The 19,069-nt window shown below is 38.6% G+C and overlaps 3 protein-coding genes across 5 annotated transcripts in view; 1 reads left to right on the top strand and 2 right to left on the bottom strand.

Moving 5' to 3' along the window:
• The window catches only part of ctnnd2a (catenin (cadherin-associated protein), delta 2a), a 248,652-nt gene extending 247,970 nt beyond the window's left edge, over window positions 1-682 (bottom strand). Inside the window, exon 1 of the mRNA XM_051410973.1 lies at window positions 605-682. Coding sequence (XP_051266933.1) covers window positions 605-626 — 22 coding nt within the window. The 5' untranslated portion in view covers window positions 627-682. The remainder of the gene's footprint in view (window positions 1-604) is intronic.
• Window positions 143-5,795, top strand: LOC127369524 (uncharacterized). 2 transcript variants are annotated; one of them, XM_051410996.1, is made up of 5 exons: window positions 143-372; window positions 1,530-1,655; window positions 2,572-2,658; window positions 3,353-3,472; window positions 4,499-5,795. In XM_051410996.1, exons 1-5 carry the CDS (start codon window positions 370-372, stop codon window positions 4,658-4,660), a joined length of 498 nt encoding a protein of 165 aa, XP_051266956.1. In that variant the 5' UTR covers window positions 143-369; the 3' UTR covers window positions 4,661-5,795. The 2 variants fall into 2 exon arrangements, with proteins under 2 accessions (XP_051266956.1, XP_051266955.1); XM_051410995.1 differs by having other exon boundaries at window positions 143-668.
• Window positions 5,796-6,433: 638 nt separating this feature from the next.
• zc2hc1a (zinc finger, C2HC-type containing 1A) lies at window positions 6,434-15,055 on the bottom strand. Of its 2 annotated transcripts, XM_051410992.1 has the most exons (10): window positions 14,948-15,054; window positions 14,339-14,412; window positions 13,242-13,358; window positions 12,703-12,729; window positions 10,601-10,742; window positions 10,141-10,283; window positions 9,308-9,413; window positions 9,076-9,151; window positions 8,581-8,685; window positions 6,434-7,829 (listed from the first exon to the last, which is right to left on the bottom strand). In XM_051410992.1, the coding sequence occupies exons 1-10, from the start codon at window positions 14,964-14,966 to the stop codon at window positions 7,694-7,696; spliced, it is 945 nt and encodes a 314-aa protein (XP_051266952.1). In that variant the 5' UTR covers window positions 14,967-15,054; the 3' UTR covers window positions 6,434-7,693. The 2 variants fall into 2 exon arrangements, with proteins under 2 accessions (XP_051266952.1, XP_051266953.1); XM_051410993.1 differs by lacking the exon at window positions 12,703-12,729 and having other exon boundaries at window positions 14,948-15,055.
• Between the last annotated feature and the right edge of the window lie 4,014 nt (window positions 15,056-19,069).

The raw sequence follows: 19,069 nt of genomic DNA, 5'->3' as shown, positions 1-19,069 counted from the left end.
CAGTTTTGCCTCCATCGATCACAACAAACAGCCATGTCAGCACAGATTACAGCAGGGTTAGCCGTAACGTTTTTACATATTAATTCATCTGAGACAGTAAAGTGAAACCTCTGCAAAGGACGGAAGTAAAAAAAAAATCACATGCTGAGGTTGCACTGCTGCGTTTAGGGTTAGTGCGCCGGACGTATGAAAAGACTTATCCCTGCAGTCGAAACCCGCCAGAACCGCAAGCAATAGTGAGAGGACGGCTGCGTTTGTCTCCACGGTGTTGAAGCCGCACGAAGTGAGCACCTGAGCGGCGATGAAGGCACGCGAGAGAGCGGCAGTTTCAAGCCCTAGCCCGCGGTGAATATGAATGAAGAATGACCAATGGTGAGTAAAGACAAAGCGTACTACGGCGTGGAGGTGAACTCAAGTGGCCTGAAGCGGTGACGCACTGAATAAAAACTGAACACATTAAACATTAAACACACCAACATGTTAGCGCCGAATTAAAAGCTGAAGTTAGCTCACTGTTAGTTGTAAGGTTGTTTAAAGCGCACATGCAAAAAAAAAAGTCTGCGCTGTCCCAAAGCAGGGTAGTGAAAGCGTTTTCGAAACCTACCGGGAGCCGACCACACACGCATCCGTCCTCTTGCCTTCTCCGCCGAGCGACTGGCTCATTTACTGTATGTTGGAGACTTTAAGGATTTTCCAACCCGGGGAATTCCGCGTAAATAACTTCCCATATGCCAGTCAAAAGGAAACTGAAATAGGTCTAAGGATTTACGGGAATTGGCTTCTGGTTTACAAGAACTGATAGGACTGCTTGGAATTCCACTTAGCCTAAATGTTAACATCCGGAGATATTAGTAGTAAATAAGAAAAATGCCTCTTTCAGGGTGTGCTATTATTATGTTGTTGGATTTTAATTGCTGATGTATTCACGTGATTAACATTATACTCTTGTGACTAATTATGTGCAGTTACTGTATACTGTAGGATAATGTAATCTATAACCATCATAATCTATATCATATTTGATACTGTATATCATATTTGATAATGTTTAGTGAAAAGTTGAATGTAGCATTGAATGAAAACACTAAAGTACAAGCGCTGTACCTCAAAACTGTACTTTAATTAATGTACTTATTGATGTGATTTTCCTATGTAGGTTGTTGTTTCATTGAACTTACTGTAATCATGGTAGCTTGCTGTTATGTTTGGACAGAATGGGTTCAAGGTAACACTAGAGGATACTTAAATGATCACTGAGTTCCCAGGCAAAATAAAAAATGTAATTTAGCTGTTGTGCAGACCAATATTTTAAAAGGAATGAGGACTCAACAATAGAGTGAATAGAGTTAAATTGATTTGATCATGCAGGGTACAGGAATAAAGTTGTACTAAATTGAATGGATACTCAGGACCAAGTGTAGTGGAAAGTGTTAAACTGTATTACACGCAAACATGTTTTGGATTAGTTGACTAACATCTCTGTCTCCCTCTCTCCCCGTGTCCCTCTCACTGTGACCATAAACTCTCAGCCTCTTCTTTGCATCAGTCTCCTTTTTCTTCTGCTTCTACCTCTATCTCTGTCCTGTGACAGAAAAAGACCTCCCACAGAAGTGAAAAACGATTACGCAATCGTGCAAATTTATCTTCAAGACGCAGTAAGTAAGACACCAATTCTTATTTATTTATTTAGTTTTCATTTATTACCATTCCACTCCCTTATTGCACATGAGGGAAATAAACTTTTATTGTCATCCAGCGAGAGGAAATTATCGCTCAAGGGATCAGTCCCATCCAATGTAGAACAAGATGCGTCACAGAATATTTTTTCTCATCATCAACGAGGAGATGGAAATAGCGTAAAAGAGAAGTAGACAAGTTAGAGCAACACTTTTAAAGGTGCTGAAACACTGGAGATGTGGATCGTGCAAAAGCAGCTGCAACCTATTATTGGGTATGAGATGTTAACCAGCTTGTGTGCATTCACCGCATACTCAGACTGGACTTTCCTTCTACCTCTGTTTTTTTATTTATAATTTTTTTATACATCTTGCTGCCCTGTTACGAAAAAAAGGCTGCCAGTCATACAAGGAAACTAAAGCAAAACAAGGAAACAAGCTGGTTTGCATGTTTACATGAAGTGAGAAAAAGGTAGACACACAGGCTCAGATATGTGTCTGTCATTTGTGGGAAAGCCTTTTTGGAGTGCACTTCCCACTGGGTGTAACATGCAGGTCTAAGTTTGAACTGTAAATATAGCATGTCACAATTGTTATAACAAAAACATTCTTTGAAATCAATAAAATGTTTCCTCAAAAATGATAAACAAACAATTTGAAACTAAGGGTTTCCTTATAGCCCACATACTAGAGCAGGTTCCCCGTACCGGGTCCGAATCCAACCTGTGGCCCTCTGCTGCATGTCATTCCCTTTATTATTCATCTTGAGTGATCAAATAAAGGCAACCCCCCCCGAAAAAAAAATTATATATACAGTATATAAACTAGCTGCCTTTTGTAAAATCTTCATTTGTATTACTAATATTTACCATTGTGATGCTTTCATTTATTCAAGAAAGGAAAAATCGTAAGCTTGCTGCATAACTCATCCTGCACAAGAGTGTGGAAACACAAGCAACCTAACTGTACGTCTGGCAACATGGTGAGTAATAATTATCTTGTAGTTTTCTGCTTTAATGTTCCCAAATGTTTACATACAAGTCCTTTTTGATCAGTGATCTGCTTGGCATATAGTTTAGTAATGCCTGAGTGTTTGAAATATTACCAACAGTGTACATTAAAGGTCCAGTGCGTAGAATTTAGTGGCATCTAGCGGTCTTGTTGCAGATTGCAACTCACTCGTTTCACCAACAGCAAAACCGCCTTTCTAGAGCCCGTGTTTTCCATGACGGTTCAACATGGCAGCCTCCTATGAATATTATATTCCATTTCTGACAATAGAGCCTCCTAAATGTTACACACTGGACCTTTTTAAAGTGACCATAAAAAGAGACCATTTGCTGTGTACATACCTAACTATATACTCCAGCAACTCTACTTCCTAAACATCTTTACACATAAGCAGAATAACCTCTAAGGGGCCCATAGGGATGGGCAACCTCAACAAACTCACTGTCACACTATAATTAATGTGAACGGTGAACATTCAGGTAAAATGACCTTAATGACCAGGCCATCAGAAAACCAATTTGCATAAATTGGCATCCCTAGCATCCACCTATTATTTGGCCAACTGCGCGAAAGCGCAGCAGTGGATCTCAATTTTTGTGGTCACTGAGGGTGTTTATTGTTATGAGTTTAAAGTTGCAAATGACTCATATACCTCTGTTCTGCAGGATGTTGTGAGCACCTTGCACAAACTAGCTTGCAAAATGAAGAATTTAGAGCTTCCCGACACAGATAAACTGGCCAGATCTGTCATAAACTCAATACAGTGTCCTTGTCAGAAGAAACCGGTAAGCACATTCATTTGTTGAAATTGTAATAATGAATGTAGGTTTTTGTGTTGAATTTGACAGGGACAGCAGCAAGGTGACCAACTCAAGAATCTATCAGTTTCACAATGTAATATTTAATTATGTTGGCATAATTTAATTAAAAAAAGTCAGTGGAACGTTGACAGGCTACAGTGTTTCGCTCTGACACATAGTGGGTGACTCACTAAAAGGTTACATAGCCGGTCGGCTGTGTGAATATATCCAAACATTCAAACAACAGTCTATTTCTTTCTCACACAAGTTAACTTGGCACCAGGCAGTGACAAGCTACAACGGAAAATGTTACGAACAGACATTATGCTTCTTTGCACTGCAATAAGGTTTGGAAGCAGGGATTGTAAATTAACCATAACTTAGATGTGTGGTGGTTACTCTGGTTCCATTTTCAAGTGAAGGTTTTCAGGAGTCACACTGAAATGCAACAAAAATAGTTCAGATGTTTCCACATTTACTCGTTATCTCATATTAGCCCACTGTGATGCAGTAACAATAAAACAGGTTGGGATTACTGTTTTGATATTCCCACACCCTCCTTACCCACTGGGTCAGTTATGTACTTCATTTCATTCAACAGTGCAGGATCAGAATCAGATCTGATGATTCAGGCTCATAGTTGAGGTCTGAGTCATACTTTGGAGCAAAACAGGGCCTCTTTAGAGCCTCAGGCCTCACCAGATCAGCACAGGTTTAAAATACTGGCTCACAGTGCAACATGCTTGGTTTTGTACCCTTTTAAGCCTGCACCTTGATTTGGATCAAGCTTTTGGAACTTTGACGGAGCCGAATATACGGCAGAAGCAGGATGGTTTTCTGTGATTACAGTCATATTTTGATTTGTCCTAGACAGACTGTGGCATGAGCCCTGTTTCACTTTATACTAATAAGGGATAAACATTCAGTTTATAATACAGCATTATGTTCATGAGATCATAGGACTACACTCGGCGCTAATTAGCACATTGTGTGTTGACTTCTGTTGACTAGACTGAAGAACCCAACGCGAAGCCGAAGAGGAGGAGGACAGCGACGAGAAAAAGGAGGAACGAGCCGAGAAAAAGCAAAGAGACGAGAAAACTTTGCAAAACCAAAGCAGTCCTGTCCAGTATGACTACATGCTACGAGATGCTGAATACTATGACCGCCTGAGACCAAACTACAGCACGTTGTTGAAGCAAAAAAAACTCACACATCCTGCCTGTACTTATGTAGTCCTTCATTGGATTATACAAGAGGAAGCTTCCACTTCATTTAAGCTACCCTGTCACATACCAGTATATCCCTTCTGCAGCTGTATTTGATCATATATGATGACTGACTCTTCAGATAAGTTTCCAAGCTGCACAGGCACAAGCTATTAAGCCAACTGGGAAAAAATGTTCCAAGGCCAGCCAACAAACTGGACTCTTACACACTGGGCTCAACTGTGTGATGCATATACCCCGCACTAGTGCCCAGAATTCCCAAGAATGTATTATGGACTGCTTGCACGGGGCACAGCATAAAGAAGCTTAGATGACGGACAGTGGGTTCAAAAGAGAAAATGTTTTCTAAGGTTTAAAGTTGCAGATGTAGCTAAACCTATTTTGTAAAGGCAATTAGATTGTAAAGAATATGCTATGACATTTACTTGCACTTAGCGATGACTGCTCAAGCGTGACCAGGATATATTAAGGTGCTTGAACACAGTTTTGCTTTCACTTTGGATAAGAATGACTAGCCCTAGCACATATTTGTTAACTAAAGCTCCTTTGTTTCGTTGTTTCAGGCTGTGTGTCAAGTCATCTTTTTCAGATGGCATTATGTTGATTAATCATTGAGCATGATTGATACTTTAAAAGCACATTCTGCCACAGATGGCTGAGTTCAGCTCACACACCTGACTTCTTACGCTCTGGAATACTCTACGAAGCTTTCGTGTCACATTGTGTTGCTTTGATTAATGGTACCTGCCTAATTAAAAAAAACAAATATATATATATATATATATATATATATATATATATATATATGAAATGTAACGTAGCTTGGGGAGCAAAAATGCTGTTTGCCACATTTGTTGTTTTTCATAATTTTTAAATATTTGTTGGTTGCAAAGTAAAAAAACAAACCAACATTACCATTTAACCTTTGCCCCTGATTCCAGCTACCACTTTCAGTGCAGCAGCTATATTTCCTTTTCCTTACCATGCATAATGCATTATCATGGAGCTAATTTCCTTTTGTAAAATGTTTAATGTAAAATTTGTTTTAAAGCACATAAAGCAGTGACTATTATATATGACCAATGGCATATGTATTCCAAATATATTTATTCTAAAACAAAGTAAAGCCATTACTTTGTGCTTATTACCCTGAATGATCCACAGTATTGCAGAACTGCAACATGTTCTACTTCCTCTCTTTTAAACAGACACTCACACAACTCTATCACAGCTGTCAGCATAGAAATTTATTGGTGGTGGATATACAGTACATGGCATTAAGTGCACAACCGTATCCAGGCTAACAACTGTTGTAATCAGTCCAGGTAAACACACCTGTCCAGTCTGTTTCAACATTTTTCATCATGTAACAAATAGTTTGCTTCTTGGAACTTGGAACACACGCCTTACTTCTCAAATGATTCAAAGTTTATCACAATAATCACTGTTAATGAACAGTAACTGTGCACCCTAAGTTGAGGCATCCCTCTAAATGGTCCCACCTGCAACTGAACTGTGTCAGGGTCATAAATAGTGTCTGTTATATCAAGCAGAGATATCAAACCTACCTGTACAGAGCATTTAAAATGACTGTAGTGTTACTGTACTGTTGACTAATTGACTGAATACCTTAATGAATTGAATACTGCTTCAATAGAAACACTGTCAAATAGAAAGCAACTGCAACACACCCAGGTGCATTTAGGTTTCACACAAATCCAAATAAAAACACATTTTATTTGTGTAGAGTGTTAACAAAAAAGGTGCAGTCATTGTTCATTCAGTACAAATGAAAGGGAATTATAAAATAAATAACTCATTACAATGTATAAAATTAGTGGGAATAAAAGGGTTTGAGTAAATGCTACATTTGTCTAGAAATGTCAGGCCTATGGTGGTAACATTGAGATAGCTGGAAACAAACTTTGCATGTAAAGTGAACTTAAAGGGAGCACTGACATTTAACAGCTAGTTCATTTTTGGACTGGTCCCTGTCAAAACAAGGTGATATCCTTCCAAAATTCCAACACATTTCCTTTCAAAACCACATTGTTTTCTTCAGTAGTCAATCATATTGCACTTCATAACGAACATATTCTGTTTGTGAGGATGCAGGGCCAAATGGGATTAAGGAATGTATTTCAGATCACGGTTGACTGGGGACTGAGATACAGGGGCCACCATACACACCTCTAATGAGTCACCCAACAATTATCCTTTACTCCCTTTGTCACATTAACAACCCACGTCTTAGTTGTTATTTACTTTCTTACTCATCTCTTCTCTAACCTTATCAAAGGAGGCACCAATAGCTTTGAATCGTTGATATTGAAACTGCTCTGTAGGGTAATTATTATTAATTATTGTCCAGTGACAATAAAATGAAGTTTTTGTAATAATGCAGACTCTAGTTTCACGGCAATAATGTTCATGTGTATGAGCTGGTGGAAACAGCAGTAATGTTTTAAGAAGGGAGCTAATTAAAAGCTAATGAGCTACGTTTTTTTTTTTTTTTTACGTCAGCCGTATCAGCTACTGATAAAACAGTTTTACAAAACTTTATAACAGATCAGTTAACTGCCGAGATCCATCAGCCTCCAGTCTAAATAAATCATAGTACCTAAACGCAAAATGTATTGTAGATGACGGTTGTTACATTTGTGTTTGAAAATGGCAGGATTTCTACTATTTATACTAAATGTACAGTATTCAGAAAAACTGCACAAAAAAATTGATATTAACTAACTATAGTAACCCCTAGCCTTAATAGCTTGATTTGGATTTACTTATTGGTTTGTTGGTCCATACAGTGGAATAGACCAGCAAGACTGAAGAACATTTAGAAGCCAAGTGTGGAAAATACAGACTCCAAACTATGTTTTACAATTCTTATCAGCTTTGGTGAAACTCTCTGATGCTAGTTTGAGTAGCGGTGCATCCATATTTTTTTTTAGAGTCTCCTTCCTCCAACCTTCTGTCAGATACACATCCTTCTGACCCCGCACTCACAGCAGAATTTGGCGGATTCAACAGGATACTTGGTCCCACAAGCATGACAGAACTTGCTCCTCACCCCGCCGTTGCCAACTTCATTCCCGCCATCAATATCATTCCTGGGAAATTTGACAAAGTTGACAAAGCAGCAAGGTCAGAAACTACGTACATGAAGTTGTTAATGATATTTGACAGGGCGCCCCATGTAGGGCTGGTGATATTATTGATAATGTTAATGGTTCTAACAACCTGTTAAATGAGTATAATATAAGTCATGAGATAGACAACATTTTTTAAATCCCTTGAAGTGGATGAAGTAAATGTTTTAGTGTTGAGATAACGTAACGTATAGTAAGTTGAAATGCCAGTTTGATGCTAAAATGCTTTGCCACAAGGCGTATTGAAAAAGCACTTCATTCATGTTGATTGTATACACACATTTTAGCTTAATTTAATTAAACAGGCAATCAAATCATCAAAGTAATCAGAACCTGGAGCTGTAATAAAACATAAGTTATGCAAACTGTACAGTTTTACAGTACAGTACTTTTGTTTAAGGTAGAATTAGGAGACTCAGTCATAACAAAGTAAACCAGAAAAACTAAATTCAAATGAAATATAATGAAATGTAATAATTATTACAGACTGTAAGTCAAAGTAGAGGTGATTTTTGTAAAATTCTCTAAGCAGCCTAAGCATTTCCATAATATGTTTACACAACAATTTACAGAATGGACTCTCCAGCTATATGCAAAACACCAAGAAACCACAAGAGGTCAGGGTAGTTTAAAAAGACTGTATGGTGGTTGTATTATTGTGCCTTTCATTCATTCTTGCATAATTTTTTTTTTTTAGCAAGTACTGGCTCACCTAGATATGTAGGTGTCTACTTTCTTCTTGTTGAGTCCTATTCCAGATGGAATGTTCCTCACAGATCCAAGGCCAGAGCTCAGTGCTCGGGTCTTACTTCCCACACTGAGGGGGAAAACATAAAGAGAAGAAAGACAAGGATGCATGAAATGCAAACTTTGGAAGGCAGGGAGGGCTGTAAAGACACATCTAAGCTTTACACTCACATTTGAGCTGGCACAATACTCACAGATGTGCCATGTTATGCTTATGGTGCCAACAATTAAGTCACTTATGCTGTTAATAATGTCTTTCTATCAGTAACAAGTAGTTGCCAGTGAATATAACCAACACAGAAACCACATATTAAATGGCTTGGTGATAGTACATTAACATACTTTTTTTTTCTCATAACACATGGTTAATACGTGTATTATTTTAAAATGTAACAATTACATCATTACTGAGCTAAAGTGAATTGAACAATGTAAAGTAAATGTGTGTGCGTACACTGACCCTGATGGAGGGCTTGTGAGCCCAGAAGGACTACTCCTCACTGAACCTGCAGAAGAGATTTTACTAGATGGGATTCCTAAAGCAAAGAGAGAGAAAAAAGAGAGATTGACAAAAGAACATTTGCATTTTACTGCAGTCTATGTAGTAACCTGTGTCATTTTTTAAAATCTGTAACAAATATATGAATTATCAGGTGTGAATGCAACACCCTGTGACACAGCTGTGCCGTTACCAGTGGGCTGTCCGAGGCCTGATCTCTGGGGTAAACGAGAGGAGGCTGAAGGGATGGTTGACGCAGCAGGAGTGTTGGCTTTCTTTACAGAAGCAGGAGGCTTACACTAAAGACAAAGTGAGAGGCAAGGGGAAATAAATAAGTACATAATACAAAAGCTAATGGTTCAAAAATATATTCAAACGATGGTTCTGCTTTACAAACAGGTTGTGAGTAAGAAAAACTGAGAAAGCTATAAAAATGGAAAAAATAAGCAACTGACCAACAGCAAATGTAAAAAACTTTACTCTACCATGGAAACCTAAGTGACATAAAATGCAATGGCCAATGTTTTGTCATTATTATGGAAAAAGCAGAACTCCAAACCACAATGGTTTAGACCCTGCTGTTTTTATTCGTTGCCAAATTAACTCTCCATAGCTGTTGCTAAGTGATAGTATTAATTCCACACCCGCTGTCAAGTGGATCTCACCATGGTAATAACAGACAAAGAATTATTGTTATGGAGTTACAAACAACAGTTCATAATCATAAAGGATTGGCAAGAACATATACAGGAATGAAAAATTCCCTGGCCAAGGCAAAAGTAGGGTGGCTGTGTAAATAGCTACACAGCCACCCTAGTAATTAGAAAAGAAAGCTATTTTCATTATGAGAAAGAAAGTTGTGAGCAACAACTTACCTGTGTGCATGGACTCAGTGTATCATGAATATTTTTTTTATAGTGCATGTTTAAATGTTAATAATAAAGGTGCATTTAATACAATACTGTATCTTATAAACAAATGTACCAGCACTCTTTTAGTGTGTGCACAGTCTGTGCATGTGTGTACCTGTGTGCGAGCAGGAGGCTTCTTGGGATCTCCTAACTTGCTCTTGTTGGGCATACGAGCGGCCTGCTCCTGGCAGAACTTGATGTGTCTGTCAGCTGCACTCTGGTTGAACCGCCGCTGACAACAGGGACACTGGACATAGTCTAAAGACGAAAACGGGTGGTGAGAAAATATACCCGTAACTGCATCTACTGTAAATCCTGTAAGTACTACTATGTGGGGATGATCTGACTTTGTACTTATCGTTTATTTTTTCTTCTTGCAACTCTAAATTCAATAAGTTACACCTACTTTACTGTGCCAAAAAACTGACTCAGGCAAGCAGTGTGACTGCTCTAATCTGTTAACATGGGTGGCGAAATAAAAGGCAAGATGTTCCGCCACACACGCCCTGCTCAGGTTGGCAGTGTGAACAAACTGTAATACAATTAATTCCACTCTCATTAGAGGGACAAGTTACCTGGGTCATAAGTAGGAGGAGGAGGTGGGGGTAGTGGTCCCCCATCCTTCATGACTTGAGTGAGGACCTTGGCAGCCCGGATGGTAGCAATGAAGTCCTCATGTTTCTTACGCCAGTTGGATGGCTTCTTAGGGGGTTCTGCCTGGCAGGAGGCAACACATAGGAGATGCTCTGTTACACCAGTATGTTTGATTCACCAGCTATTGCTGCTGTCATGGTAATCCTTATCACTGCCTGCCTGATGAATTGTCAGAACTTGAAATGAATGTGTCCTCATTATTTATGAGCTAACTGATATATTGGATGTTTTCAAAATAACATCCCCTCCTCTCTCTTTTGGTGTGTCTAGTTTCTCTTTAACTCAAACAATCTAAAAGTAAGAAAATGTTACTAAGACACCAGGATGCTCAATAACCAGTTGTTATCTGAAATGTTCTCTTGACCAAACTTTAATGATTATATTATTTTTTCACTCTTATTTAGGCCCTGGAAATTCCTGTAATTGAAGTCAAGTTTTACTAAAGCTGCAGCTCTCAACAACACGCACCAGACTCTCATAACTAACCAACTTTAATTCCATTCAGCCATGACTTGTTAAAAGAAAAGTCCCGTCTTTCTATGGTCTAGAGCTTATCTAGAGCTGATGATTTCTGACAGAATTAGTTCACCGAGCGTCCTCTGTCCTTCACCGAGCTGCTTCTGTGGCAACACGATAGCCCCACTGACATCCTGCTTCCTCTTATACGGTTACAGTCTTCAAGTTCATTAAGCATGTTTGTCACACAAACATAGATGACTGAGACAACTGAAGCAAATTTGACTTAATTTGCTTTAAATGCATGTTTACAATATAATGCTCATTCCTCAAGACCTTGACTGCATTATGCATTTCTATATAATCTAATATTCTGACAGCTTCAACACGCATGCATCATGTTGGGCTCATTATTAAGGACAAATTGCCAATGACGTGATACAGAGAGAAAACTAGAAGTATGTCCTGTTTATGCCTCCAGAGGGAGGACAAAGTGAGTATGCAGCAGACAATAGAATTGTTGTAGCTGTTTCTTTTTTCCTTTGGTCAGCTGTCAATAACAGACAACCACTCCCAGCCTCACTGAAACCAAACACTGAGACACAAAAGAACGAAACTCTTCTAATTCATACATAGTAGTTTTAATCTTCCGACTGCAGAGAAATACGTACAAATCCGAAATACAAAGGGTGTGAATTAATGAATCCAAACATTTCTTCCAGCATAAACTTTTAAACCCCAAAATGTACTTCCGCAATACAGTTGGCACAAGGAATCACAAGAAAACGTTCTGCCTAGAGATATGACAACATCACTTTAACCATCTTCCACAGAAAACACCTGCCTTTTTCACTGTAAACTGAAGGAGGATCCAGCCAAATAAGATTTAGTTCTTGAGAAAGAATTAAACTCTGTGTCTAACTATACAGATCATACCACAGGTCATACCACATATACCACAACAATGTTCTCTTTGGCAAACAGATCCTGAATACATAAAATAATACAGTATGGCTGGTTTGAATAAAATAAACATATCTAACATAGAAAATATCAAACATCTAGAAAATACAACATGTCATGCAAAACACAATTTCCTTTGACAAGAGTACATTAAAATGGTTTACTCAGAGTGGCCTTAATGACAACCTCTATGAAGGTAGTGCCATAAAGAAAGCTCTGTGGTTTTAAGGTGAGTTCTCAAAGAGTAAGAGTCTAGAACAGGTTTGAAAAAGATTTAGTGCAGCTTGAGAAGATAGAGGTCAGACTGTCAGCACAGTAATGGTTGAAGAAAATGAAAATATAATGGTATACATTCAAATATCTTCAGTTGTCGAATGTGGAGATGTCAGGGAAATACCACAGATTTAGTGTTTTTTAAAACTAATACCACCACTGGTATAAGTTGACAAGCCTCTAGACTATTTAAGCCAATGTTTGTGGCAAGGTAAACAGTATTTATAAAGCCAGAAACAGTGAGTGAATGCCTCTTGGGCGTCAGGAGATAGATTAACAATCCAGTATACAGAAAGAAAGGACAAATTAAAAAAAAAACAAATCAACTTACTTTCTCAGTAGAAGATGAACTTTGTGACTGAAATACAAAAGTTGAAAATAACTTGCCAACACAGAATACTGAATGTCCTGAATGGAACAGCAAAGATTACAAACATGAGCTGTTCACCACAGTAATGATAGGGGCTGAGTGTATTTTAACAGCTGATTCTCTTCTAGGTTCCAGTGACCTATGTCGAATAAAATTATAGCAATTGTTCAGATGAGCCAGAATAAACAAGGCTATAAATATGGCAGCAGCTCTGCTGTATTGAGCCATGTGGCCAACTGGGACATGGGATACCTATGTGTTACCAAGCAGTGCCAGACCATTAACTCTATGCCTTGTATTGTAAATATGTATAGTGAATAGATGAATGGCTTCAGGTTAATGATAGACAGATGGAAATGACCTTAAGCATATAAGACTATTTAATGACAATATATTGAAGGACGTGAAATTCAGCTTAAATTCATCAAGTTTTTTTCAAATTGAACACTCTTGACATTTTGTGTTGGTACTTCCATACCACTCCCACGGTGAAGTCTTACCTTTGGTTTGATGGGTTTGAGTGTTGGGATGTCTGTGCCCTCCGCTCTCTGTCTGCTGGAGTCAAAAACCTTCCTCCTTTTGGTTGTTGACTTATGGCAGATCTTAGCATGCTTCTCCTGTAGAAGGGGAAAAGAGAAGCACAAAGCGCAACGACCCCACACCATAAAATCTGTTTCTACATGTTACACATCATTTGACATGTGACATGGCATTTTATTTTTTTGAAAGAGGTAAGTCAAGCATGATTTCCGTGACAGACAGCTGAGAAGTAAAGAAACACTTATTTCAAATAAAATCTACACACTATAAATGTATTTATGTAACATCAATGACATAAGTCTAATCTACTGACTGTTGTTGTTGTTCTTTCAAACCTCACCCCCTAATGCAGACACAACCTGCAAACATCTCTACACAAATACCCACATGCCAAAAAAACTAATGCTCTTAATGCATCATGCATCAATGTAGCCATCACATGTACAAAATGCCTTGCACAACAATCTGTCCATTATAAAGAGGTGGGGTATGTCAATAAAGCTTGTATCTCATTGTTAATAGCGGTAACTTTTAAACAGATTCAAATCCGCGAAACCCTGCATTTTTCTTTTTTCAGTTTGATTCTTTGGTTACAAATTCCATTACATAACAACCATTATCTACAATCTGCACTCCTAGATTTAAATTTGACAATACATTTTAACACTACAGTCGATCATAGTCATGGTTTTAAATCATTTCGTCTAAAATCCTTAACATTTGCTTTCCTACTGCATTAAAACCCTTCCTATAAAGAGCTTTTCACTTGCCTTACTGACTATCTGGATCATAGCCAATGACAAATCCCAACAGCTGATACCATGTCAGCTGACTGTGGAAAATATTGTCACCACAGCAACTGCAGCACATCTTAGTGCTTGACACAATAAAACCATCTTTTTAGCAAAAGTCTCAAAATGTATCTGAACTAATCCAACAGCATCATCTTCAAAATGTGTCTGCTCTACTGTTCTTCTGATTATTGCACATTAAGTTACATTACATTACACCTGAATTAAGGTATGTTAAAAATGACCAAGGAGAGCTTAGTTTTTACCAGGACTTTGGGGAAGAAACATCTTTTACAGGTGTTGCATTGAACCAGTTCCTCAGCAGAAGGAACTTCACCGTCTGCAAAGATAAGAGATTAAATTCTGATTTCATGAAGAACAGAAATGGATGACCTTATTGTCTTATTGACAAAAGTAGCATGTGTAGACAAACACTGAGTCAGTTCACGTTTTATCATGGCTAATATTTGATGGTAAAAGCTCACTTTCACTGACATAAAAGCTGTTTTGGGCACTGTTCTTGTATAAAGACAGGCTTCATTCAAAACAACTAGAACCAGGTTAACATCAAACGGTTCTCTGCCATGTTTAGTTAGCGAGGTTCATTAGTTAGCACTATGCTAACACTGGATAGCTCCTGTGGCTAATGTAGAGATCACACCCATTCAGACACAGCCAGTAAGTAGCTAGCTTCATCTTTGGCCCTGACGTTACCTAGCGTTACTTGGGCTAAATCCCAAACAAAAAAAGAGGAGGTCGCTGACAAAAACTGGCAAGCTAAAGCAGTTATTTGGAAGGATAAAAACGCAAAGGTTGTGAGCTCTACTGTGCCACAAAACTGGTCAAATGAACGCCTGGAAAGCAGTTTCTCTCACCTTCAAATTCTTCCATCATTAGGTTATCTGTTGTCTGATGCTGCTGTTGTTACAGACGGTCAAAAGCGAACAGCGGAAGCGAGAGCATTCACTCCTGCCCACTTCCTCTTTCGCCAATCTCGAATTTGTGAGAGATGTCTCATTTTCTCTACAGTACATGCGGATAGTTTGGTCTTTGTAGGTCACTGATAAGGTTGTGAAAGCTACACAGTTTGCTTGTTTTTGCAGGTTTCTGTCGTATGTTCGCAATTTTATTATGCCTTATGTTATGGGTTATATTATGAGGATTTCCTCTTACATTTCCTTCATTTATAGCTCAGCTAGTTACGATTTTAAATAATGACTGATTCATTTTAAGTTGGCAGGCTCTTGTAGCCATGTGTCATTATAATTCAGGTCTAACAAACAATGGTTTTCATAGGCTGGGATTGAAAACTAACTATCTTGACATTACTGATCTTTGGCTACCAATGGCAACTGGCCCCTGTGATGCTGCTTCATGTGCCAACATCTGAGCATTTCATTGGTTGTTACTGCACGTTTTGAATTAATGCAGTGTGTACTTTGAACAGTGGTGGGGTGTGGGAGGCAACCTGATCTCCGGTTCTCACCATTATTCCCACATATAGCATTAAAATAAGCCAATTAAAGCTATCCCTTTTAACATTTTAAAATCAGGTAAGGAGTCCTCTCTAATTTGACTGAAATCTAGTCAATCCTGGTGCTGCGAGGACAGAACAGTAACTTTACATTTAATGAATAGAAGAAGTGTTATAATTTGCAGCCTTGATTGTCTTTCTACTAATAAAGGCAATATTCAGCAAATATAAAGTAAATCTTCATCTTTCCCTCTCATAGGCTATACCTTTACCACAATACAAGGTCTGGCCAATCAACTTGGACTGGTGACAGAGAACAATGACACTAGTGTATGCCCTTGCTAGCTCAAACACTTGCCCAGAGCTCTCTGAAGTTTCCCAGTTTGGCATATTGAGCACATGTGTCATCTCAATGGAGTAATTCACAACCAGATGCTATGAGGTTATTGAATGGCTATTTCCTCTTTTCCTCCATCACAACAAGATCAGTGTTCTCACACTGACACTCTGCTCTCTGTGATCTCCCTCTGTTTCTCTCTCTCTCTCTCTCTCTCTCTCTCTCTCTCTCTCTCTCTCTCTCTTCTTTCTCTCGATTCAAATGGGCTTTATTAGCATACACACACACACATAAGTGCCCTGTCTGCTCATCTGTCATCTGACCTTTTGGCTTTAATATAAAATGTTAGGGTAGTGGTCCTTCTGGGTTCATCTGAATATAGTCCAGGTGATATGTGAAAATACTAGTAATACTTTTTTATAAACGCATGAAACTCAGTACATGTGTACAATTTCAGGCATTTTCAGAAATGGAGCAAAAACGCCTTGTGGCAGCCATTTTACTTTACACCATAACCAAATTATGTATTTTGCATCATACCTCCTGAACCTGATAACTCAGAAAAGGTGATATGACCCCTGTGATAGACATGATCAATAAGAACATCTTTCTACCACTACTACAGTCAAATGACAGGAAATATTTCTGCGAAATCGTTGATCAATGACCTCATCTTGTTTTAAAACATCTTCACCTGTCCATCAGGAAGAGCCAAAGTACCAGCATCAATGATCCAGAGTCTGTCATAATACAGACAAATAAATAATCAAACAGAGATCAAAGAGTCAGTCTGGCTGCTTAATATTGATTTAATAAGGATGGCAGTGTGTGTGACAAAAAAGATCACATACACTTCACATGGAACTCCAGTAGTGACGCCAATCTTTAACCCTCTTTTTACTTTTAAAGTTAGAAAATAATTCCACTCACAAATCACATTAAATAATCCTTTAATTCATTCATTCCTTTCTACTCATACTATATTAGCCTATTCAAATGTACTGATTACCATACAATATCTAGCCTACATTACAGTTTCTGGATATCACTACAGGCTATGTATTATATTGGCCTAGTTCTTTTATTTTTACCAATAAATGTGTTTAATGGATGAAAGTAATAATTTGATATAAATAGGTGTACTAGTGGAAGTACAGGTAACGTGATGCGAGAAGTTCATTTCAAGCCCTGACATACCGGTAAGTAACATGCTGTAGTATTGTACTTCACAAATAAGGGCTTTATTTTGAAATGTGTACCCGGAAGCTCGGAAGTATAATGGCACCGTATTGACGTTGGGACACGCTCTTTCGTGAGCGCAACGGGGAATACCGAAGTGGCTTTCAAGCTGATGTGATTGACCCCTGCGAATATTCGGAAGCCCATTAACCAAACCAGGTACCCTGCTGATAATAATAATAATAACAATAATAATAATAATGCTCATTGTAGGAATAGACTGTGCATGACTGGCATCGTAATTCCATGTGTAACGTCCATATCCATGCAGGCTGCTTTTACTGGCACTGACTGAGCTCTGTGGGGGTCTTTGTCATTAGAGAAAGAGATGGCTGTTTGATTAATTGAAATCAGTTTGAGCATGTCGATCATCCTGCGCCATTAATGCCATGTCTTAATGTAAGTCTCTGTGTCAACAATGCAAGTGATTTATTAGAGGACTCCATTGCGCACGACTCCACTTGATGCGCTGCAGCGCCTCCACTTAAATGTAGGAGGACATCAATTATTTAGACCATAAAGGTTTTCATTGGACTAATGACAGCTCATATAGGACCACGGCAAGGGCATTTTAAATCACTCAGATAATCCTGTCATAATCCTATAGCCTATAGCAATAACGCATATCAAACTTAATGTGTGAGCTCCTACTGAAATGGTACTGAGGTAATGGTCATACTTGGGTGTACAATTATTACTTTTCTAAGTGGCTGTGTAGGAGTGTAGTGTGTGTGTGTGTGTGTGTGTGTGTGTGTGTGTGTGTGTGTGTGTGTGCATGAGAGAAATATAGACAGTGTAAGTAACGCCCAGGCCACCTAGAATAACACTGGCACAAGTTTTTCTGGGACTCCATTCCTGCACTCCCCTCATCACTGCCACACTCACTGCTTATTTTCTGTTTGGCAGCACAACAAATCAAATGGTTGCAGAGCAGGAGCTGCCAACTTTTCACTTTTCAGTGATTGACAAAGAGACTGAGCATGCTAGCCTCTTGTATTATTCAGTGATTTGATCATTTGTCTGTGTTACATGTGTTGTTGTTCAGGCCGGCTGAGCTCTGGTTCCCACATGGGAGCAAAGCCATAAGGACACCATGCTCCGAAACACACACGGACACACACACACACACACACACACACACACACACACACACACACACACACACTGCTTATTTTCTGATGTTCTACTTCATGAGAGCAACAATGTGATTAAATTATGTAAACGGTAAAATTAATATTTCATAGATTATGAGCAGAGGAAACATAAAGGTTATGTCACTTTTAGCTACAGATAAAGCATTTCTTCAGTCTAAAATACATTCACTGGCAGTAACAAATTAACTTAATGAATTAGTAATGGTTACAAATAATCCGTCAAAATTAAATGTACTTATGTTGACATATTTTGTCTGTGAGCATTGAGCTTTATGTTCCATTTAAAAGAATCTTGTGTCTGACCATATATATGAATCTGAGACATCACTAATCAGACTAATCAGCACTAATTATTTACCAAGAGAGGCGTCCCTGTAAAAGCACTTACGCAGACCTTCATCAAAATCCAGCAATACATTATCGTCAGTGACTCAGAATCATTGTTTGACTCTGAGATGATGCACTTATTCTCTGTTTTTAAATTGGAGAAAAAGTCATCTTGTGTCTCTCACTCCCCCATGTTGAGGCTGAAAGCTGCACATGGACAACATCTGTTTGGTCTTGCCCGTCTTGACACCATTTTGAGAATGACAGCTGAGTGGGAGTGTGCTCAGATGATGACAGAGGAGGCATCGAAAAATAGCAGTGGTCAATCACAGCTTGCGCGGCTCTGGAAATAGCCACAAATGCATGTGGGAGTTGAGGTCATTTTTGATTTTTGCAACTTTCCCTCTTATTTTTAACTCCAATTTTTAGACTTGAGTCTAAATCTCAGAAGTTTTTCTTTGTACTA

Source organism: Dicentrarchus labrax, unplaced genomic scaffold, assembly GCF_905237075.1.
Source record: "Dicentrarchus labrax unplaced genomic scaffold, dlabrax2021, whole genome shotgun sequence".
NCBI lineage: Eukaryota > Metazoa > Chordata > Actinopteri > Moronidae > Dicentrarchus > Dicentrarchus labrax.
This window is presented reverse-complemented; position numbering and strand designations above follow the sequence as displayed.